This window comes from Heterodontus francisci, chromosome 15 (genome assembly GCF_036365525.1).
Source record: "Heterodontus francisci isolate sHetFra1 chromosome 15, sHetFra1.hap1, whole genome shotgun sequence".
NCBI classification, from domain to species: Eukaryota; Metazoa; Chordata; class Chondrichthyes; order Heterodontiformes; family Heterodontidae; genus Heterodontus; species Heterodontus francisci.
The window spans coordinates 2,106,784-2,131,037 of NC_090385.1; the positions used below are offsets into that span (position 1 = coordinate 2,106,784).

Consider the following 24,254-nt stretch of genomic DNA (forward strand, 5'->3'; position numbering starts at 1 on the left):
ATTGTTCTCCTTAAAGTAGAGAAAGTTAAGAGGACATTTCGTAGAGGTGTTCAAAATCCTGATGGGTTTTTGTTGAGTAAAATAAGGAGAAACTGTTTCCAGTGGCAGGAGGATGGTAACCAGAGGACACGTATGTCAAAACCCTTACTCAGTGAGTTGTTGTGATCTGGAACACGCTGCCTGAAAGGGTGGTGGAAGCAGATTCAATCATAACTTTATAAAGTTAATTGGATACATTTGAAAAGGAGAAATTTATAGGGAGATGAGGGAAGAGCGGGGGCAGTGGGACTAACTGGACAGATCATTCAAAAAGCTGGCACACGCACAATGGGCCAAATGGCCTCCTGAGTGGGATTGTGTTCAGTTACAAAACGCCCCCAGTCCACCCTGTACCACAAGGCAACAGTCTGGCGTCTCTGGCTGTTGGGGTGATGGTCACTGGGTGATGGTCACTGGGTGATGGTCACTGAGTGATGGTCACTGAGTGATGGTCACTGGGTGATGGTCACTGGGTGATGGTCACTGAGTGATGGTCACTGGGTGATGGTCACTGGGTGATGGTCATTGAGTGATGGTCATTGAGTGATGGTCACTGGGTGATGGTCACTGGGTGATGGTCACTGAGTGATGGTCACTGAGTGATGGTCACTGGGTGATGGTCACTGGGTGATGGTCATTGAGTGATGGTCACTGAGTGATGGTCACTGGGTGATGGTCACTGGGTGATGGTCATTGAGTGATGGTCATTGAGTGATGGTCACTGGGTGATGGTCACTGGGTGATGGTCACTGAGTGATGGTCATTGAGTGATGGTCACTGAGTGATGGTCACTGAGTGATGGTCACTGGTTGATGGTCACTGGGTGATGGTCACTGAGTGATGGTCATTGAGTGATGGTCACTGAGTGATGGTCACTGAGTGATGGTCACTGGTTGATGGTCACTGGGTGATGGTCACTGAGTGATGGTCACTGAGTGATGGTCACTGGTTGATGGTCACTGGGTGATGGTCACTGAGTGATGGTCACTGGGTGATGGTCACTGGGTGATGGTCACTGAGTGATGGTCACTGAGTGATGGTCACTGAGTGATGGTCACTGGTTGATGGTCACTGAGTGATGGTCACTGGGTGATGGTCACTGGGTGATGGTCATTGAGTGATGGTCACTGAGTGATGGTCACTGGTTGATGGTCACTGGTTGATGGTCATTGGGTGATGGTCATTGAGTGATGGTCACTGGGTGATGGTCACTGGGTGACGGTCACTGAGTGATGGTCACTGAGTGATGGTCACTGGTTGATGGTCACTGAGTGATGGTCACTGGGTGATGGTCATTGAGTGATGGTCACTGAGTGATGGTCACTGAGTGATGGTCACTGGGTGATGGTCACTGGGTGATGGTCACTGGGTAATGGTCACTGAGTGATGGTCACTGGGTGATGGCCACCTGGTGATGGTCACTGGTTGACGGTCACTGGGTAATGGTCACTCAGTGATGGTCACTGGGTAATGGTCACTGAGTGATGGTCACTGAGTGATGGTCATTGAGTGATGGTCATTGAGTGATGGTCATTGGGTGATGGTCACTGGGTGATGGTCACTGGGTAATGGTCACTGAGTGATGGTCACTGAGCGATGGCCACTGGCTGATGGTCACCTGGTGATGGTCACTGGTTGACGGTCACTGGTTGACGGTCACTGGGTGACGGTCACTGAGTGATGGTCACTCGGTGATGGTCACTGGGTGATGGTCACTGGGTAATGGTCACTGAGTGATGGTCACTGAGCGATGGCCACTGGCTGATGGTCACCTGGTGATGGTCACTGGTTGACGGTCACTGGGTGACGGTCACTGAGTGATGGTCACTCGGTGATGATCACTGGGTGATGGTCACTGAGTGATGGTCATGGGTGATGGTCATTGAGTGATGGTCATTGAGTGATGGTCGATGAGTGATGGTCATTGAGTGATGGTCACTGAGTGATGGTCACTGAGTGATGGTCACTGGTTGATGGTCACTGGGTGATGGTCACTGAGTGATGGTCATTGAGTGATGGTCACTGAGTGATGGTCACTGAGTGATGGTCACTGGTTGATGGTCACTGGGTGATGGTCACTGAGTGATGGTCACTGAGTGATGGTCACTGGTTGATGGTCACTGGGTGATGGTCACTGAGTGATGGTCACTGGGTGATGGTCACTGGGTGATGGTCACTGAGTGATGGTCACTGAGTGATGGTCACTGGGTGATGGTCACTGGGTGATGGTCATTGAGTGATGGTCACTGAGTGATGGTCACTGGTTGATGGTCACTGGTTGATGGTCATTGGGTGATGGTCATTGAGTGATGGTCACTGGGTGATGGTCACTGGGTGATGGTCACTGAGTGATGGTCACTGAGTGATGGTCACTGGTTGATGGTCACTGGTTGATGGTCACTGAGTGATGGTCACTGGGTGATGGTCACTGGGTGATGGTCATTGAGTGATGGTCACTGAGTGATGGTCACTGGGTGATGGTCACTGGGTGATGGTCACTGGGTAATGGTCACTGAGTGATGGTCACTGGGTGATGGCCACTGGCTGATGGTCACCTGGTGATGGTCACTGGTTGACGGTCACTGGGTAATGGTCACTCAGTGATGGTCACTGGGTAATGGTCACTGAGTGATGGTCACTGAGTGATGGTCATTGAGTGATGGTCATTGAGTGATGGTCATTGGGTGATGGTCACTGGGTGATGGTCACTGGGTAATGGTCACTGAGTGATGGTCACTGAGCGATGGCCACTGGCTGATGGTCACCTGGTGATGGTCACTGGTTGACGGTCACTGGGTGACGGTCACTGAGTGATGGTCACTCGGTGATGGTCACTGGGTGATGGTCACTGGGTAATGGTCACTGAGTGATGGTCACTGAGCGATGGCCACTGGCTGATGGTCACCTGGTGATGGTCACTGGTTGACGGTCACTGAGTGATGGTCACTCGGTGATGATCACTGGGTGATGGTCACTGAGTGATGGTCATTGAGTGATGGTCACTGAGTGATGGTCACTGAGTGATGGTCACTGAGCGATGGCCACTGGCTGATAGTCACCTGGTGATGGTCACTGGTTGACGGTCACTGGTTGACGGTCACTGGGTGATGGCCACTGAGTGATGGTCACTGGGTGATGGTCACTCAGTGATGGTCTCTGGGTGATGGTCACTCGGTTATGGTCACTGAGTGATGGTCACTGGGTGTTGATCACTGGGTGATGGTCACTGACTGATGGTCAGTGGGTGATGGTCACTCAGTAATGGTCACTGGGTGATGGTCATTGGGTGATGTTCACTCAGTAATGGTCACTGGGTGATGGTCAATGGGTGATGGTCAATGGGTGATGGTCACTGGTTGATGGTCACTCAGTGATGGTCACTGGTTGATGGTCACTCAGTAATGGTCACTGGGTGATGGTCACTGGGTGATGGTCACTGGTTGATGGTCACTGGTTGATGGTCACTCAGTAATGGTCACTGAGTGATGGTCACTTGGTGATGGTCTCTCGATGATGGTCACTGAGTGATGGTCACTAGGTGATGGTCACTCAGTAATGGTCACTGGGTGATGGTCACTCGTTGATGGTCACTCGGTGATGGTCAGTCGATGATGGTCACTGAGTAATGGTCACTGGGTGATGGTCACTGGGTGATTGTCTCTCGATGATGGTCACTGGGTGATGGTCACTCGTTGATGGTCACTCGGTGATGGTCACTCAGTGATGCCTGGAGGGTGTTGGCCTTCAGTACAGCTGAGCCACGATGACATATCACTGTTGGAGGGGAGGGAATGATCATGTTATATGGGGAGGTCCAGCATTGAGGCTTTTTAATGAAATCTTTCCTCTTCTAGTGACTGTGCTTGCAATATTCAATGAGCTGCAGGCTGATGTGGATCTGTACGCACTTCTCTTTGGGGAGAGTGTCCTGAATGATGCTGTCGCCATTGTCCTGTCATCGTAAGTATTTCCTTGATCTGTTTATTGAAGTTTTGTCGATTGGGTAATGTAGACAGGACAATCAAATTAATCCCCACTGATCCCCCAGTATTCATTAATTTGTTGATGATGGCCTTTTCACCTTCCTTCTACTCTTTTGTAAACCATTTTACTCTGCACTTACTGTCACGTTAACGCAATTATTCATGATATTTTGAGCTAGGAGACGGATCATTGCTAATTACAGCATTCCCACAGCATGTCACAAATAGGCTAAATCTCCCTCTGCAATAGTAACGTCCAACAATAGCTTCAAGCCCAGTCTCTGAGATCCCACTGCTGTACCTGCCGATCAAGGGTTTCTGCTCTCTGCTGTCAGTATTGGACCCAGAAGGACAAGGGTTGAGGCATCTGGAGCTGAATTGAAGCTGCCAGACATATTTCATGTAGAAACCCACATCCAGTAAACAGAGAAAACTTTCACATCCTGTCTGGGATGGATTTGAACTCAGGTCCCGGAAGGTCATTGCAACACTTGTTGTCCGAGTCATTTCAATTTCTGCAGTAACAACACGAAACACGTGGGCTATGAGAGTCTGGGATTCCCACCGGCTTCCTCCCATCGACAGTAGAGACTGATATTCCCACCGGCTTGCTCCCATCGACTCCTTCCTCGCATCAACAGTAGAGTCTGGGATTCCCACTGGCTTCCTCCCATCGACAGTAGAGTCTGGGATTCCCACCGGCTTCTTCCCATCGACAGTAGAGTCTGGGATTCCCACCGGCTTCATCCCATCGACAGTAGAGTCTGATATTCCCACCGGCTTCCTCCCATCGACAGAAGAGTCTGGGATTCCCACCGGCTTCCTCCCATCGACAGTAGAGTCTGATATTCCTACCGGCTTCCTCCCATCGACAGTAGAGTCTGGGATTCCCACCGGCTTCCTCCCATCGACAGAAGAGTCTGATATTCCCACCGGCTTCCTCCCATCGACAGTAGAGTCTGGGATTCCCACCGGCTTCCTCCCATCGACAGTAGAGTCTGGGATTCCCACCGGCTTCCTCCCATCGACAGAAGAGTCTGGGATTCCCACCGGCTTCCTCCCATCGACAGTAGAGTCTGATATTCCCACCGGCTTGCTCCCTTCGACTCCTTCCTCGCATCAACAGTAGAGTCTGGGATTCCCACCGGCTTCCTCCCATCGACAGTAGAGTCTGATATTCCCACCGACTTCCTCCCATCGACAGTAGAGTCTGATATTCCCACCGGCTTCCTCCCATCGACAGTAGAGTCTGATATTCCCACCGGCTTCCTCCCATCGACAGAAGAGTCTGGGATTCCCACCGGCTTCCTCCCATCGACGGTAGAGACTGATATTCCCACCGACTTGCTCCCATCGACTCCTTCCTCGCATCAACAGTAGAGTCTGGGATTCCCACCGGCTTCCTCCCATCGACAGTAGAGTCTGATATTCCCACCGGCTTCCTCCCATCGTCAGTAGAGTCTGATATTCCCATCGGCTTCCTCCCATCGTCAGTAGAGTCTGATATTCCCACCGGCTTCCTCCCATCGACAGTGGAGTCTGATATTCCCACCATCTTCCTCCCATCGACAGTAGAGTCTGATATTCCCACCGACTTCGTCCCATCGACAGTAGAGTCTGGTATTCCCACCGACTTCCTCCCATCGACAGTAGAGTCTGATATTCCCACCGACTTCCTCCCATCGACAGAAGAGTCTGATATTCCCACCGACTTCCTCCCATCGACAGTAGAGTCTGGGATTCCCACCGACTTCCTCCCATCGACAGTAGAGTCTGATATTCCCACCGACTTCCTCCCATCGACAGTAGAGTCTGATATTCCCACCGACTTCCTCCCATCGACAGTAGAGTCTGGGATTCCCACCGACTTCCTCCCATCGACAGTAGAGTCTGATATTCCCACCGACTTCCTCCCATCGACAGTAGAGTCTGGGATTCCCACCGACTTCCTCCCATCGACAGTAGAGTCTGATATTCCCACCGACTTCCTCCCATCGACAGTGGAGTCTGGGATTCCCACCGACTTCCTCCCATCGACAGTAGAGTCTGATATTCCTACCGACTTCCTCCCATCGACAGTAGAGTCTGGGATTCCCACCGGCTTCCTCCCATCGACAGAAGAGTCTGGGAGTCCCACCGGCTTCCTCCCATCGACAGTAGAGTCTGGGATTCCCACCGGCTTCCTCCCATCGACAGAAGAGTCTGGGATTCCCACCGGCTTCCTCCCATCGACAGTAGAGTCTGATATTCCCACCGGCTTGCTCCCTTCGACTCCTTCCTCGCATCAACAGTAGAGTCTGGGATTCCCACCGGCTTCCTCCCATCGACAGAAGAGTCTGGGATTCCCACCGGCTTCCTCCCATCGACAGTAGAGTCTGATATTCCCACCGACTTCCTCCCATCGACAGTAGAGTCTGATATTCCCACCGGCTTCCTCCCATCGACAGTAGAGTCTGATATTCCCACCGGCTTCCTCCCATCGACAGAAGAGTCTGGGATTCCCACCGGCTTCCTCCCATCGACAGTAGAGACTGATATTCCCACCGGCTTGCTCCCATCGACTCCTTCCTCGCATCAACAGTAGAGTCTGGGATTCCCACCGGCTTCCTCCCATCGACAGTAGAGTCTGATATTCCCACCGGCTTCCTCCCATCGTCAGTAGAGTCTGATATTCCCACCGGCTTCCTCCCATCGACAGTGGAGTCTGATATTCCCACCGACTTCCTCCCATCGACAGAAGAGTCTGATATTCCCACCGACTTCCTCCCATCGACAGTAGAGTCTGGGATTCCCACCGACTTCCTCCCATCGACAGTAGAGTCTGATATTCCCACCGACTTCCTCCCATCGACAGTAGAGTCTGATATTCCCACCGACTTCCTCCCATCGACAGTAGAGTCTGGGATTCCCACCGACTTCCTCCCATCGACAGTAGAGTCTGATATTCCCACCGACTTCCTCCCATCGACAGTAGAGTCTGGGATTCCCACCGACTTCCTCCCATCGACAGTAGAGTCTGATATTCCCACTGACTTCCTCCCATCAACAGTAGAGTCTGGGATTCCCACCGACTTCCTCCCATTGACAGTAGAGTCTGATATTCCCACCGACTTCCTCCCATCGACAGTAGAGTCTGGGATTCCCACCGACTTCCTCCCATCGACAGTAGAGTCTGATATTCCCACCGACTTCCTCCCATCGACAGTGGAGTCTGATATTCCCACCGACTTCCTCCCATCGACAGTAGAGTCTGATATTCCCACCGGCTTCCTCCCATCGACAGTGGAGTCTGATATTCCCACCATATTCCCACCATCTTCCTCCCATCGACAGTACAGTCTGATATTCCCACCGACTTCCTCCCATCGACAGAAGAGTCTGGGATTCCCACCGACTTCCTCCCATCGACAGTAGAGTCTGGGATTCCCACCGACTTCCTCCCATCGACAGTACAGTCTGATATTCCCACCGACTTCCTCCCATCGACAGTGGAGTCTGGGATTCCCACCGACTTCCTCCCATCGACAGTAGAGTCTGATATTCCCACCGACTTCCTCCCATCGACAGTAGAGTCTGATATTCCCACCGACTTCCTCCCATCGACAGTGGAGTCTGGGATTCCCACCGACTACCTCCCATCGACAGTAGAGTCTGATATTCCCACCGACTTCCTCCCATCGACAGTAGAGTCTGGGATTCCCACCGACTTCCTCCCATCGACAGTAGAGTCTGATATTTCCACCGACTTCCTCGCATCGACAGTAGAGTCTGATATTCCCACCTTCCTCCCATCGACAGTGGAGTCTGGGATTCCCACCGACTTCCTCCCATCGACAGTAGAGTCTGGGATTCCCACCGACTTCCTCCCATCGACAGTAGAGTCTGATATTCCCACCGACTTCCTCCCATCGACAGTAGAGTCTGGGATTCCCACCGACTTCCTCCCATCGACAGTAGAGTCTGATATTCCCACCGACTTCCTCCCATCGACAGTGGAGTCTGGGATTCCCACCGACTTCCTCCCATCGACAGTAGAGTCTGATATTCCTACCGACTTCCTCCCATCGACAGTAGAGTCTGGGATTCCCACCGACTTCCTCCCATCGACAGCAGAGTCTGATATTCCCACCGACTTCCTCCCATCGACAGTAGAGTCTGATATTCCCACCGACTTCCTCCCATCGACAGTGGAGTCTGATATTCCCACCGACTTCCTCCCATCGACAGTAGAGTCTGATATTCCCACCGGCTTCCTCCCATCGACAGTGGAGTCTGATATTCCCACCATCTTCCTCCCATCGACAGTACAGTCTGATATTCCCACCGACTTCCTCCCATCGACAGAAGAGTCTGGGATTCCCACCGACTTCCTCCCATCGACAGTAGAGTCTGGGATTCCCACCGACTTCCTCCCATCGACAGTACAGTCTGATATTCCCACCGACTTCCTCCCATCGACAGTGGAGTCTGGGATTCCCACCGACTTCCTCCCATCGACAGTAGAGTCTGATATTCCCACCGACTTCCTCCCATCGACAGTAGAGTCTGATATTCCCACCGACTTCCTCCCATCGACAGTGGAGTCTGGGATTCCCACCGACTTCCTCCCATCGACAGTAGAGTCTGATATTCCCACCGACTTCCTCCCATCGACAGTAGAGTCTGATATTCCCACCTTCCTCCCATCGACAGTGGAGTCTGGGATTCCCACCGACTTCCTCCCATCGACAGTAGAGTCTGGGATTCCCACCGACTTCCTCCCATCGACAGTAGAGTCTGGGATTCCCACCGACTTCCTCCCATCGACAGTAGAGTCTGATATTCTCACCGACTTCCTCCCATCGACAGTGGAGTCTGGGATTCCTACCGACTTCCTCCCATCGACAGTAGAGTCTGGGATTCCCACCGACTTCCTCCCATCGACAGTAGAGTCTGATATTCCCACCGACTTCCTCCCATCGACAGTAGAGTCTGGGATTCCCACCGACTTCCTCCCATCGACAGTAGAGTCTGGTATTCCCACCGACTTCCTCCCATCGACAGTAGAGTCTGGTATTCCCACCGACTTCCTCCCATCGACAGTAGAGTCTGGTATTCCCACCGACTTCCTCCCATCGACAGTAGAGTCTGGGATTCCCACCGACTTCCTCCCATCGACAGTGGAGTCTGATATTCCCGCCGACTTCCTCCCATCGACAGTAGAGTCTGGGATTCCCACCGACTTCCTCCCATCGACAGTAGAGTCTGCTATTCCCACCGACTTCCTCCCATCGACAGTAGAGTCTGGTATTCCCACCGACTTCCTCCCATCGACAGAAGAGTCTGGGATTCCCACCGACTTCCTCCCATCGACAGTAGAGTCCGGGGTTCCCACCGACTTCCTCCCATCGACAGTAGAGTCTGATATTCCCACCGACTTCCTCCCATCGACAGTAGAGTCTGATATTCCCACCGGCTTCCTCCCATCGACAGTAGAGTCTGATATTCCCACCGGCTTCCTCCCATCGACAGAAGAGTCTGGGATTCCCACCGGCTTCCTCCCATCGACGGTAGAGACTGATATTCCCACCGACTTGCTCCCATCGACTCCTTCCTCGCATCAACAGTAGAGTCTGGGATTCCCACCGGCTTCCTCCCATCGACAGTAGAGTCTGATATTCCCACCGGCTTCCTCCCATCGTCAGTAGAGTCTGATATTCCCATCGGCTTCCTCCCATCGTCAGTAGAGTCTGATATTCCCACCGGCTTCCTCCCATCGACAGTGGAGTCTGATATTCCCACCATCTTCCTCCCATCGACAGTAGAGTCTGATATTCCCACCGACTTCGTCCCATCGACAGTAGAGTCTGGTATTCCCACCGACTTCCTCCCATCGACAGTAGAGTCTGATATTCCCACCGACTTCCTCCCATCGACAGAAGAGTCTGATATTCCCACCGACTTCCTCCCATCGACAGTAGAGTCTGGGATTCCCACCGACTTCCTCCCATCGACAGTAGAGTCTGATATTCCCACCGACTTCCTCCCATCGACAGTAGAGTCTGATATTCCCACCGACTTCCTCCCATCGACAGTAGAGTCTGGGATTCCCACCGACTTCCTCCCATCGACAGTAGAGTCTGATATTCCCACCGACTTCCTCCCATCGACAGTAGAGTCTGGGATTCCCACCGACTTCCTCCCATCGACAGTAGAGTCTGATATTCCCACCGACTTCCTCCCATCGACAGTGGAGTCTGGGATTCCCACCGACTTCCTCCCATCGACAGTAGAGTCTGATATTCCTACCGACTTCCTCCCATCGACAGTAGAGTCTGGGATTCCCACCGGCTTCCTCCCATCGACAGAAGAGTCTGGGAGTCCCACCGGCTTCCTCCCATCGACAGTAGAGTCTGGGATTCCCACCGGCTTCCTCCCATCGACAGAAGAGTCTGGGATTCCCACCGGCTTCCTCCCATCGACAGTAGAGTCTGATATTCCCACCGGCTTGCTCCCTTCGACTCCTTCCTCGCATCAACAGTAGAGTCTGGGATTCCCACCGGCTTCCTCCCATCGACAGAAGAGTCTGGGATTCCCACCGGCTTCCTCCCATCGACAGTAGAGTCTGATATTCCCACCGACTTCCTCCCATCGACAGTAGAGTCTGATATTCCCACCGGCTTCCTCCCATCGACAGTAGAGTCTGATATTCCCACCGGCTTCCTCCCATCGACAGAAGAGTCTGGGATTCCCACCGGCTTCCTCCCATCGACAGTAGAGACTGATATTCCCACCGGCTTGCTCCCATCGACTCCTTCCTCGCATCAACAGTAGAGTCTGGGATTCCCACCGGCTTCCTCCCATCGACAGTAGAGTCTGATATTCCCACCGGCTTCCTCCCATCGTCAGTAGAGTCTGATATTCCCACCGGCTTCCTCCCATCGACAGTGGAGTCTGATATTCCCACCGACTTCCTCCCATCGACAGAAGAGTCTGATATTCCCACCGACTTCCTCCCATCGACAGTAGAGTCTGGGATTCCCACCGACTTCCTCCCATCGACAGTAGAGTCTGATATTCCCACCGACTTCCTCCCATCGACAGTAGAGTCTGATATTCCCACCGACTTCCTCCCATCGACAGTAGAGTCTGGGATTCCCACCGACTTCCTCCCATCGACAGTAGAGTCTGATATTCCCACCGACTTCCTCCCATCGACAGTAGAGTCTGGGATTCCCACCGACTTCCTCCCATCGACAGTAGAGTCTGATATTCCCACTGACTTCCTCCCATCAACAGTAGAGTCTGGGATTCCCACCGACTTCCTCCCATTGACAGTAGAGTCTGATATTCCCACCGACTTCCTCCCATCGACAGTAGAGTCTGGGATTCCCACCGACTTCCTCCCATCGACAGTAGAGTCTGATATTCCCACCGACTTCCTCCCATCGACAGTGGAGTCTGATATTCCCACCGACTTCCTCCCATCGACAGTAGAGTCTGATATTCCCACCGGCTTCCTCCCATCGACAGTGGAGTCTGATATTCCCACCATATTCCCACCATCTTCCTCCCATCGACAGTACAGTCTGATATTCCCACCGACTTCCTCCCATCGACAGAAGAGTCTGGGATTCCCACCGACTTCCTCCCATCGACAGTAGAGTCTGGGATTCCCACCGACTTCCTCCCATCGACAGTACAGTCTGATATTCCCACCGACTTCCTCCCATCGACAGTGGAGTCTGGGATTCCCACCGACTTCCTCCCATCGACAGTAGAGTCTGATATTCCCACCGACTTCCTCCCATCGACAGTAGAGTCTGATATTCCCACCGACTTCCTCCCATCGACAGTGGAGTCTGGGATTCCCACCGACTACCTCCCATCGACAGTAGAGTCTGATATTCCCACCGACTTCCTCCCATCGACAGTAGAGTCTGGGATTCCCACCGACTTCCTCCCATCGACAGTAGAGTCTGATATTTCCACCGACTTCCTCGCATCGACAGTAGAGTCTGATATTCCCACCTTCCTCCCATCGACAGTGGAGTCTGGGATTCCCACCGACTTCCTCCCATCGACAGTAGAGTCTGGGATTCCCACCGACTTCCTCCCATCGACAGTAGAGTCTGATATTCCCACCGACTTCCTCCCATCGACAGTAGAGTCTGGGATTCCCACCGACTTCCTCCCATCGACAGTAGAGTCTGATATTCCCACCGACTTCCTCCCATCGACAGTGGAGTCTGGGATTCCCACCGACTTCCTCCCATCGACAGTAGAGTCTGATATTCCTACCGACTTCCTCCCATCGACAGTAGAGTCTGGGATTCCCACCGACTTCCTCCCATCGACAGCAGAGTCTGATATTCCCACCGACTTCCTCCCATCGACAGTAGAGTCTGATATTCCCACCGACTTCCTCCCATCGACAGTGGAGTCTGATATTCCCACCGACTTCCTCCCATCGACAGTAGAGTCTGATATTCCCACCGGCTTCCTCCCATCGACAGTGGAGTCTGATATTCCCACCATCTTCCTCCCATCGACAGTACAGTCTGATATTCCCACCGACTTCCTCCCATCGACAGAAGAGTCTGGGATTCCCACCGACTTCCTCCCATCGACAGTAGAGTCTGGGATTCCCACCGACTTCCTCCCATCGACAGTACAGTCTGATATTCCCACCGACTTCCTCCCATCGACAGTGGAGTCTGGGATTCCCACCGACTTCCTCCCATCGACAGTAGAGTCTGATATTCCCACCGACTTCCTCCCATCGACAGTAGAGTCTGATATTCCCACCGACTTCCTCCCATCGACAGTGGAGTCTGGGATTCCCACCGACTTCCTCCCATCGACAGTAGAGTCTGATATTCCCACCGACTTCCTCCCATCGACAGTAGAGTCTGATATTCCCACCTTCCTCCCATCGACAGTGGAGTCTGGGATTCCCACCGACTTCCTCCCATCGACAGTAGAGTCTGGGATTCCCACCGACTTCCTCCCATCGACAGTAGAGTCTGGGATTCCCACCGACTTCCTCCCATCGACAGTAGAGTCTGATATTCTCACCGACTTCCTCCCATCGACAGTGGAGTCTGGGATTCCTACCGACTTCCTCCCATCGACAGTAGAGTCTGGGATTCCCACCGACTTCCTCCCATCGACAGTAGAGTCTGATATTCCCACCGACTTCCTCCCATCGACAGTAGAGTCTGGGATTCCCACCGACTTCCTCCCATCGACAGTAGAGTCTGGTATTCCCACCGACTTCCTCCCATCGACAGTAGAGTCTGGTATTCCCACCGACTTCCTCCCATCGACAGTAGAGTCTGGTATTCCCACCGACTTCCTCCCATCGACAGTAGAGTCTGGGATTCCCACCGACTTCCTCCCATCGACAGTGGAGTCTGATATTCCCGCCGACTTCCTCCCATCGACAGTAGAGTCTGGGATTCCCACCGACTTCCTCCCATCGACAGTAGAGTCTGCTATTCCCACCGACTTCCTCCCATCGACAGTAGAGTCTGGTATTCCCACCGACTTCCTCCCATCGACAGAAGAGTCTGGGATTCCCACCGACTTCCTCCCATCGACAGTAGAGTCCGGGGTTCCCACCGACTTCCTCCCATCGACAGTAGAGTCTGGGATTCCCACCGACTTCCTCCCATCGACAGTAGAGTCTGGGATTCCCACCGACTTCCTCCCATCGACAGTAGAGTCTGGTATTCCCACCGACTTCCTCCCATCGACAGTGGAGTCTGATATTCCCACCGACTTCCTCCCATCGACAGTAGAGTCTGACATTCCCACCGACTTCCTCCCATCGACAGTAGAGTCTGGGATTCCCACCCACTTCCTCCCATCGACAGTAGAGTCTGGGATTCCGACCGACTTCCTCCCATCGACAGTAGAGTCTGGGATTCCCACCGACTTCCTCCCATCGACAGTAGAGTCTGCGATTCCCACCGACTTCCTCCCATCGACAGTAGAGTCTGGGATTCCCACCATCTTCCTCCCATCGACAGTAGAGTCTGGAATTCCCACCGACTTCCTCCCATCGACAGTAGAGTCAGGGATTCCCACCGACTTCCTCCCATCGACAGTAGAGTCTGATATTCCCACCGACTTCCTCCCATCGACAGTAGAGTCTGATATTCCCACCGACTTCCTCCCATCGACAGTAGAGTCTGGGATTCCCACCCACTTCCTCCCATCGACAGTAGAGTCTGGGATTCCGACCGACTTCCTCCCATCGACAGTAGAGTCTGGGATTCCCACCGACTTCCTCCCATCGACAGTAGAGTCTGGGATTCCCACCGACTTCCTCCCATCGACAGTAGAGTCTGGGATTCCCACCATCTTCCTCCCATCGACAGTAGAGTCTGGAATTCCCACCGACTTCCTCCCATCGGCAGTAGAGTCAGGGATTCCCACCGACTTCCTCCCATCGACAGTAGAGTCTGATATTCCCACCGACTTCCTCCCATCGACAGTAGAGTCTGATATTCCCACCGACTTCCTCCCATCGACAGTGGAGTCTGATATTCCCACCGACTTCCTCCCATCGACAGTAGAGTCTGGGATTCCCACCGACTTTCTCCCATCGACAGTAGAGTCTGATATTCCCACCGACTTCCTCCCATTGACAGAAGAGTCTGATATTCCCACCGACTTCCTCCCATTGACAGAAGAGTCTGATATTCCCACCGACTTCCTCCCATTGACAGAAGAGTCTGATATTCCCACCGACTTCCTCCCATCGACAGTAGAGTCTGATATTCCCACCGACTTCCTCCCATCGACAGTAGAGTCTGCTATTCCCACCAGCTTCCTCCCATCGACAGTAGAGTCTGGGATTCCCACCGGCTTCCTCCCATCGACAGTAGAGTCTGGAATTCCCACCGACTTCCTCCCATCGACAGTAGAGTCTGATATTCCCACCGACTTCCTCCCATCGACAGCAGAGTCTGATATTCCCACCGACTTCCTCCCATCGACAGTAGAGTCTGATATTCCCACCGACTTCCTCCCATCGACAGTAGAGTCTGGTATTCCCACCGACTTCCTCCCATCGACAGTAGAGTCTGATATTCCCACCGACTTCCTCCCATCGACAGTAGAGTCTGATATTCCCACCGACTTCCTCCCATCGACAGTAGAGTCTGGGATTCCCACCGGCTTCCTCCCATCGACAGTAGAGTTCGAAATTCCCACCGACTTCCTCCCATCGACAGTAGAGTCTGATATTCCCACCGACTTCCTCCCATCGACAGTAGAGTCTGATATTCCCACCGACTTCCTCCCATCGACAGTAGAGTCTGATATTCCCACCGACTTCCTCCCATCGACAGTAGAGTCTGGTATTCCCACCGACTTCCTCCCATCGACAGTAGAGTCTGATATTCCCACCGGCTTCCTCCCATCGACAGTAGAGTCTGGGATTCCCACCGACTTCCTCCCATCGACAGTAGAGTCTGATATTCCCACCGACTTCCTCCCATCGACAGTAGAGTCTGATATTCCCACCGACTTCCTCCCATCGACAGTAGAGTCTGGTATTCCCACCGACTTCCTCCCATCGACAGTAGAGTCTGATATTCCCACCGGCTTCCTGCCATCGACAGTAGAGTCTGGGATTTCCACCGACTTCCTCCCATCGACAGTAGAGTCTGATATTCCCACCGACTTCCTCCCATCGACAGTAGAGTCTGGGATTCCCACCGACTTCCTCCCATCGACAGTAGAGTCTGATATTCCCACCGACTTCCTCCCATCGACAGTAGAGTCTGATATTCCCACCGACTTCCTCCCATCGACAGTAGAGTCTGGGATTCCCACCGACTTCCTCCCATCGACACTAGAGTCTGGTATTCCCACCGGCTTCCTCCCATCGACAGTCGAGTCTGGGATTCCCACCGACTTCCTCCCATCGACAGTAGAGTCTCGGATTCCCACCGGCTTCATCCCATCAACAGTAGAGTCTGGTATTCCCACCGACTTCCTCCCATCGACAGTAGAGTCTGGTATTCCCACCGGCTTCCTCCCATCGACAGTCGAGTCTGGGATTCCCACCGACTTCCTCCCATCGTCAGTAGAGTCTGGTATTCCCACCGACTTCCTCCCATCGACAGTAGAGTCTGGTATTCCCACCGACTTCCTCCCATCGACAGTAGAGTCTGGTATTCCCTCCGACTTCCTCCCATCGACAGTAGAGTCTGGGATTCCCACCGGTTTCCTCCCATCGACAGCAGAGTCAGGGATTCCCACCGACTTCCTCCCATCGACAGTCGAGTCTGCTATTCCCACCGACTTCCTCCCATCGACAGTAGAGTCTGGTATTCCCACCGACTTCCTCCCATCGACAGTAGAGTCTGGTATTCCCACCGACTTCCTCCCATCGACAGTAGAGTCTGGGATTCCCACCGGTTTCCTCCCATCGACAGTAGAGTCTGGTATTCCCACCGACTTCCTCCCAACGACAGTAGAGTCTGATATTCCCACCGACTTCCTCCCATTGACAGAAGAGTCTGATATTCCCACCGACTTCCTCCCATCGACAGAAGAGTCTGATATTCCCACCGACTTCCTCCCATCGACAGAAGAGTCTGGTATTCCCACCGACTTCCTCCCATTGACAGAAGAGTCTGATATTCCCACCGACTTCCTCCCATTGACAGAAGAGTCTGATATTCCCACCGACTTCCTCCCATTGACAGAAGAGTCTGATATTCCCACCGACTTCCTCCCATCGACAGAAGAGTCTGATATTCCCACCGACTTCCTCCCATCGACAGTAGAGTCTGATATTCCCACCGACTTCCTCCCATCGACAGTAGAGTCTGGGATTCCCACCGGTTTCCTCCCATCGACAGCAGAGTCAGGGATTCCCACCGACTTCCTCCCATTGACAGAAGAGTCTGATATTCCCACCGACTTCCTCCCATCGACAGTAGAGTCTGATATTCCCACCGACTTCCTCCCATTGACAGAAGAGTCTGATATTCCCACCGACTTCCTCCCATTGACAGAAGAGTCTGATATTCCCACCGACTTCCTCCCATCGACAGTAGAGTCTGATATTCCCACCGACTTCCTCCCATTGACAGAAGAGTCTGATATTCCCACCGACTTCCTCCCATCGACAGTAGAGTCTGATATTCCCACCGACTTCCTCCCATTGACAGAAGAGTCTGATATTCCCACCGACTTCCTCCCATTGACAGAAGAGTCTGATATTCCCACCGACTTCCTCCCATCGACAGTAGAGTCTGCTATTCCCACCGACTTCCTCCCATCGACAGAAGAGTCTGATATTCCCACCGACTTCCTCCCATTGACAGAAGAGTCTGATATTCCCACCGACTTCCTCCCATCGACAGTAGAGTCTGCTATTCCCACTGGTTTCCTCCCATCGACAGTAGAGTCTGGTATTCCCACCGACTTCCTCCCAACGACAGTAGAGTCTGATATTCCCACCGACTTCCTCCCATTGACAGAAGAGTCTGATATTCCCACCGACTTCCTCCCATCGACAGAAGAGTCTGGTATTCCCACCGACTTCCTCCCATTGACAGAAGAGTCTGATATTCCCACCGACTTCCTCCCATTGACAGAAGAGTCTGATATTCCCACCGACTTCCTCCCATCGACAGTAGAGTCTGATATTCCCACCGACTTCCTCCCATTGACAGAAGAGTCTGATATTCCCACCGACTTCCTCCCATTGACAGAAGAGTCTGATATTCCCACCGACTTCCTCCCATCGACAGAAGAGTCTGGTATTCCCACCGACTTCCTCCCATTGACAGAAGAGTCTGATATTCCCACCGACTTCCTCCCATTGACAGAAGAGTCTGATATTCCCACCGATTTCCTCCCATTGACAGAAGAGTCTGATATTCCCACCGACTTCCTCCCATCGACAGAAGAGTCTGGTATTCCCACCGACTTCCTCCCATTGACAGAAGAGTCTGATATTCCCACCGACTTCCTCCCATCGACAGTAGAGTCTGATATTCCCACCGACTTCCTCCCATTGACAGAAGAGTCTGATATTCCCACCGACTTCCTCCCATTGACAGAAGAGTCTGATATTCCCACCGACTTCCTCCCATCGACAGTAGAGTCTGATATTCCCACCGACTTCCTCCCATTGACAGAAGAGTCTGATATTCCCACCGACTTCCTCCCATCGACAGTAGTGTCTGATATTCCCACCGACTTCCTCCCATCGACAGAAGAGTCTGATATTCCCACCGACTTCCTCCCATCGACAGAAGAGTCTGGTATTCCCACCGACTTCCTCCCATTGACAGAAGAGTCTGGTATTCCCACCGACTTCCTCCCATTGACAGAAGAGTCTGATATTCCCACCGACTTCCTCCCATTGACAGAAGAGTCTGATATTCCCACCGACTTCCTCCCATTGACAGAAGAGTCTGATATTCCCACCGACTTCCTCCCATTGACAGAAGAGTCTGATATTCCCACCGACTTCCTCCCATGGACAGAAGAGTCTGATATTCCCACCGACTTCCTCCCATCGACAGAAGAGTCTGGTATTCCCACCGACTTCCTCCCATTGACAGAAGAGTCTGATATTCCCACCGACTTCCTCCCATTGACAGAAGAGTCTGATATTCCCACCGATTTCCTCCCATCGACAGTAGAGTCTGGGATTCCCACCGACTTCCTCCCATCGACAGTAGAGTCTGATATTCCCACCGACTTCCTCCCATTGACAGAAGAGTCTGATATTCCCACCGACTTCCTCCCATTGACAGAAGAGTCTGATATTCCCACCGACTTCCTCCCATCGACAGTAGAGTCTGATATTCCCACCGACTTCCTCCCATTGACAGAAGAGTCTGATATTCCCACCGACTTCCTCCCATCGACAGTCGTGTCTGATATTCCCACCGACTTCCTCCCATCGACAGAAGAGTCTGATATTCCCACCGACTTCCTCCCATCGACAGAAGAGTCTGGTATTCCCACTGACTTCCTCCCATTGACAGAAGAGTCTGATATTCCCACCGACTTCCTCCCATTGACAGAAGAGTCTGATATTCCCACCGACTTCCTCCCATTGACAGAAAAGTCTGATATTCCCACCGACTTCCTCCCATTGACAGAAGAGTCTGATATTCCCACCGACTTCCTCCCATTGACAGAAGAGTCTGATATTCCCACCGGCTTCCTCCCATCGACAGAAGAGTCTGGTATTCCCACCGACTTCCTCCCATTGACAGAAGAGTCTGATATTCCCACCGATTTCCTCCCATTGACAGAAGAGTGTGATATTCCCACCGACTTCCTCCCATCGACAGAAGAGTCTGGTATTCCCACCGACTTCCTCCCATTGACAGAAGAGTCTGATATTCCCACCGACTTCCTCCCATCGACAGTAGAGTCTGATATTCCCACCGACTTCCTCCCATTGACAGAAGAGTCTGATATTCCCACCGACTTCCTCCCATTGACAGAAGAGTCTGATATTCCCACCGACTTCCTCCCATCGACAGTAGAGTCTGATATTCCCACCGACTTCCTCCCATTGACAGAAGAGTCTGATATTCCCACCGACTTCCTCCCATCGACAGTAGTGTCTGATATTCCCACCGACTTCCTCCCATCGACAGAAGAGTCTGATATTCCCACCGACTTCCTCCCATTGACAGAAGAGTCTGATATTCCCACCGACTTCCTCCCATCGACAGTAGTGTCTGATATTCCCACCGACTTCCTCCCATCGACAGAAGAGTCTGATATTCCCACCGACTTCCTCCCATCGACAGTAGTGTCTGATATTCCCACCGACTTCCTCCCATCGACAGAAGAGTCTGATATTCCCACCGACTTCCTCCCATCGACAGTAGAGTCTGATATTCCCACCGACTTCCTCCCATTGACAGAAGAGTCTGATATTCCCACCGACTTCCTCCCATCGACAGTAGTGTCTGATATTCCCACCGACTTCCTCCCATCGACAGTAGAGTCTGCTATTCCCACTGACTTCCTCCCATCGACAGTGCAGCTCTGATTATCCTATCATGCAAGAGGTTTGAGGGGTTTAACAGCCCCTCCTGCTGCACTATTCCAGTGTGTGTAGTGTACGTGTCTTCCTTCAATCGACATGACTGCCTGCATTCAGCTAATGATATGAAAGATATGGTAACAGGGCACTTAGAAAGTCACAATGTGATTGGGCAGAGTCAACACAGTTTCATGAAAGAGAAATCATGATTGATGGATCTGCTGGAGTTTGTTTGAAGGTGTAACTGGCAGGGTCGATAAGAGAGAACCAGTCCATTTAGTATTTTTGGATTTTCAAAAGGCATTCGTTAAAGTGCCACACACAAACATATTATACAAGATAAGGGATCATGGAGTTGGTGGTACTATATTAGCATGGATAGAGGATTGGTTAACGGACTGCAAACAGCGGGTAGGGATACATGAGACATTATCTGATTGGCAGGCAGTAACTAATGGAGTGCCACAAGGATCAGTGCTGGGGTCTCAGCTATTTACAATCTCTATTAATGACTTGGATGAAGAGACAGAGAGTAATGTATCTAAGTTTGCTGATGATACAAAGCTTGGTGGAAAGGTAAGCTCCGGGGAGGATGTAGAGAAGCTGCAAAGAGATATAAACAGGTTAAGTGAGTGGGCAACAAGATGGCAAATGGAGTATAATGTAGAGAAGTGTGAAGTCGTTCACTTTGGTCGTAAAAATAGAAAAGCAGAATTTTTTTTAAAAGGCAGGAAACTTGTAAATGTTGATGTTCAGAGAGATTTTTGATGTACTTGTACATGAATCACAGAATGTTAACACTGAGCTGCAGCAATCAATTAGAAAGACAAATGGTATATTAGTCTTTATTGCAATGGGGTTGGAGTACAAGAGTAAGGAAGTTTTACTGCAATTATACAGAGCTTTGGTGAGACTGCAGCTCTAGTATTGGATATAGGTATAGTCTCCTTACCTGAGGAAGGATATACTTGACGTGGAAGGGGTGCAATGAAGATTCACTAGATTCATGATGAGAGCATTGCCTCTGGGGAGATATTGAATGGAATGTCCTATATTCTCTGGAGTTTAGAAGAATGGGAGGTGATCTTATTGAAACATATCAGATTCTGAGAGGGTTCGGCAGGGTAGACACTGAGAGGCTGCTTCCCCTGGCTGGAACTACAGGTCACAGTCTCAGGATAAGGGGTTGATTATTTAGAACTGAAATGGGGAGAAATGTCTTCACTCAGAGGGTTGTGAATCTTTGGAATTCTCTACCCCAGAGGGTTTTGTTTTATTCATTCATGGGATGTGGGCATCACTGGCTAGACCAGCATTTGTTGCTTATCCCTAATTGCCCTTGAGAAGGTGGTGCTGAGCTGCCTTCTTGAACCGCTGCAGTCCATGTGGGGTAGGTATACTGTTAGGAAGTGCTGTTAGGAAGGGAGTTCCAGGATTTTGACCCAGCGACAGTGAAGGAACGGCGATATAGTTCCAAGTCAGGATGGTGTGTGACTTGGAGGGGAACTTGCAGGTGGTGATGTTCCCATGCATCTGCTGCTCTTGTCCTTTGTTTGTGGGTGCTCAGTTGTTGACTATATTTAAGGCTGAGATTGATAGATTTTTGGACTGTAAGAGAATCGAGGCAGTTGATGTACAAGATCAGCCATGGGTGTGTTGAGTGACAGAGCAGTCTCGAGGGGCTGAATGGTCTACTCCTGCTCCTGCTTCTTATTTTATTATGTACAGCGCACGGTTTTGAGCAGGGCTGAACCTGGAATGTTTCGACTGCTGTTTGAGATGGAAGCATCAGTGTGACATTGCCTCTGCGTTTGGTTTGGTTAATGTGCTCCAGAAAGCAGCAACACAGTTTCTTGTTAATTGTGCACTGCCTCGTGCTGGTGAAATTAGTAACGGAGGGTTTAAAATAAATTGCAGTATTAGTAAAACCTATCTTTCATCTAATTACTTATTCTTTTAATGTATTTAAACACAATAATCATGATCAGATCATCTATTTACAGAATTCTTAATTGTTTTGGGAAACAAAGAGCACGTGAATCCATTGAGACACGTATACCTGATGCTACAGGGTTTGAACAAACTTATGTACAGTAATCTGCATGCAGAAAAACACACTGGATGTTTAGTCAACTTTGGTTGTGTGAACTCTTGGTAGTATATGCAAACATGAATACATAATATTTGCATACACAAATATGTAATATTGCAATGCACAAATACCATAATAATCTACACAAACACATAATCATCCACGCAAAGATAATATTTGCATACAAAATATGTAATATTTGCAGACATGAATATGTAATATTCACCTACACGAATATGGAATAATCATCCACACAAAAACATACTTGCATTCACAAATATAATTTGCAGACATATTTAATATTTACATACATGAATATGTAATATTTGTAAACACATACATAATATATACATACACAAATCTGTAATATTTACATGCATAATATTTGTATACATGAATAAATAATCATGCATGAATATGTAATAGTTACAGATATGTATGTGATATTTGCATACATGAATATGCAATATTTCAATACACAGATCATAATATTTATATAGAGACTATCACAACATGTACATACAAGTCGAATTTGCAATGAAGGAAATTTCTAAACTGCTGTTGCTACTCTGATTTTCTGAGCTGAATCTCAAGTGCATGTTTATTCCTTTTGAAGTTCTGTTGTGTATTATTCCATACCTGGGAGATCAGCTCAAAGTAAAAAAAACTCAACAGTGGTATTATCCCAGGTTAGGGGATCTCGGTGATACTGGGTGTCGTACTTGTCATATTACCTGTAGTGTAGAGTGACCAAACATGATGCCTGTGACGACCTATTGGGGTGAAGGTTCTCTACAAGAAAATCAGGTGCTAATCCAAATTCCAAACTCAGCTCTGAAGATTGAATTGTGATTTAGCTACATTGCAGTTCGCATTGACTTTGAATTCTGGAGATGGATTCGTATTCCATCTGTTTCCATCTCCTTCACCCTAGTGACATGATCATGTGCCCATGAAAGTTGGGTCCAGGATTCTATCCCTGTGCTATGAGGGTTTGTTTCCGGGCAGTGCTATTGAGTCTTGCTCCGTGAACACTTGTCTCCCAGGATCTTTGCTCAACGTAAAAACTGACAAAAGGGTAAAAACATTCCAAACACAACCTCCAAACTTAAAGTGACACAACACCCAGTGCTAAAATTATGGGGGTTATTAACCAATGTATGGAATAATAAATTATCCCATGAGTTTTTGTAAGGTTTCCCAGTGTGCTTGCTAAAATCTCTGGACTGAACAAGAACTGTTTCCCATTGGGATAATCTGCCAACACCCTGTCATCTGCTTTCTGCAAATTTCAGTCATCAAAACCTTGAGTCATACTGGGGTGAGAGCTTCATATTTATCCAAGTGATCATCTCTCCCAGTTCCCAACCTTCCTGAGTTCATTTAAACTCCCTGAGAATCCCGGAACTTGCCAAATATGGATGATGTGATTTGCAAATGACTGATGTCCTGGTGTGTCCTGTCCTGTGTTTGGAATTGGTTCTTCTCTCCTGTTAAACTTGATGATTTCTTTCTAAATCGGTAATGAGTGTGTCGGAAATACTTGAACCAGTAGCTGACCAAAAGGGTCTATCACAAACTGAACTATTCAACTAAACCATGATGCTTCCAGATGTGCTGGGCCTCCCAGATGTGCAATATTATTCCAGGTCTTAATGTGAGCGTCAAACTTCTCAGGCAGTTTTTTCTGCCCACTCTCTTTGCCCCTGTCCCTGCGTTTCCCACTTTCCTGTCTGTGCATCCAAATATCATTAGTAACACACCAGCGACAGGATTTTCTCTGTGGGTTTCTGACCACACTGCCAGATTCTGCTGCGGGTCAGAAACCCACACTGTGTGAGAAACAGTGAGAGATTTTCCCCAGAGCAACCAATCAATGGCCTGAGGTCAGAGGGCAGGCTTGCTGTCCAATTAAAGACTACAGGCAGGCTCTCAAAGCTAGAGGGCCAATCAGAGGTCTTTCCACTTGAAAGCAGCAGCAGCTGGCTGCAGTAGAGGGTAAGTAAGGGAGAGGGAGCTTCAAAATGGAGGCATCCTCTCTCCAACTTTTTTAAAGTTTAAATTAAAAAATGGCTTTTGTAGCCAGGCCATCCATGTGGGCGAGTGGGGAACCACT

General features: G+C 50.6%; 1 protein-coding gene across 1 annotated transcript in view; it reads left to right on the forward strand.

Annotated features, from left to right (window-relative positions):
• The window catches only part of slc9a6a (solute carrier family 9 member A6a), a 231,360-nt gene that overhangs the window by 55,825 nt on the left and 151,281 nt on the right, over positions 1 to 24,254 (forward strand). The window contains exon 6 of the mRNA XM_068047069.1: positions 3,894 to 3,999. Coding sequence (XP_067903170.1) covers positions 3,894 to 3,999 — 106 coding nt within the window. The remainder of the gene's footprint in view (positions 1 to 3,893; positions 4,000 to 24,254) is intronic.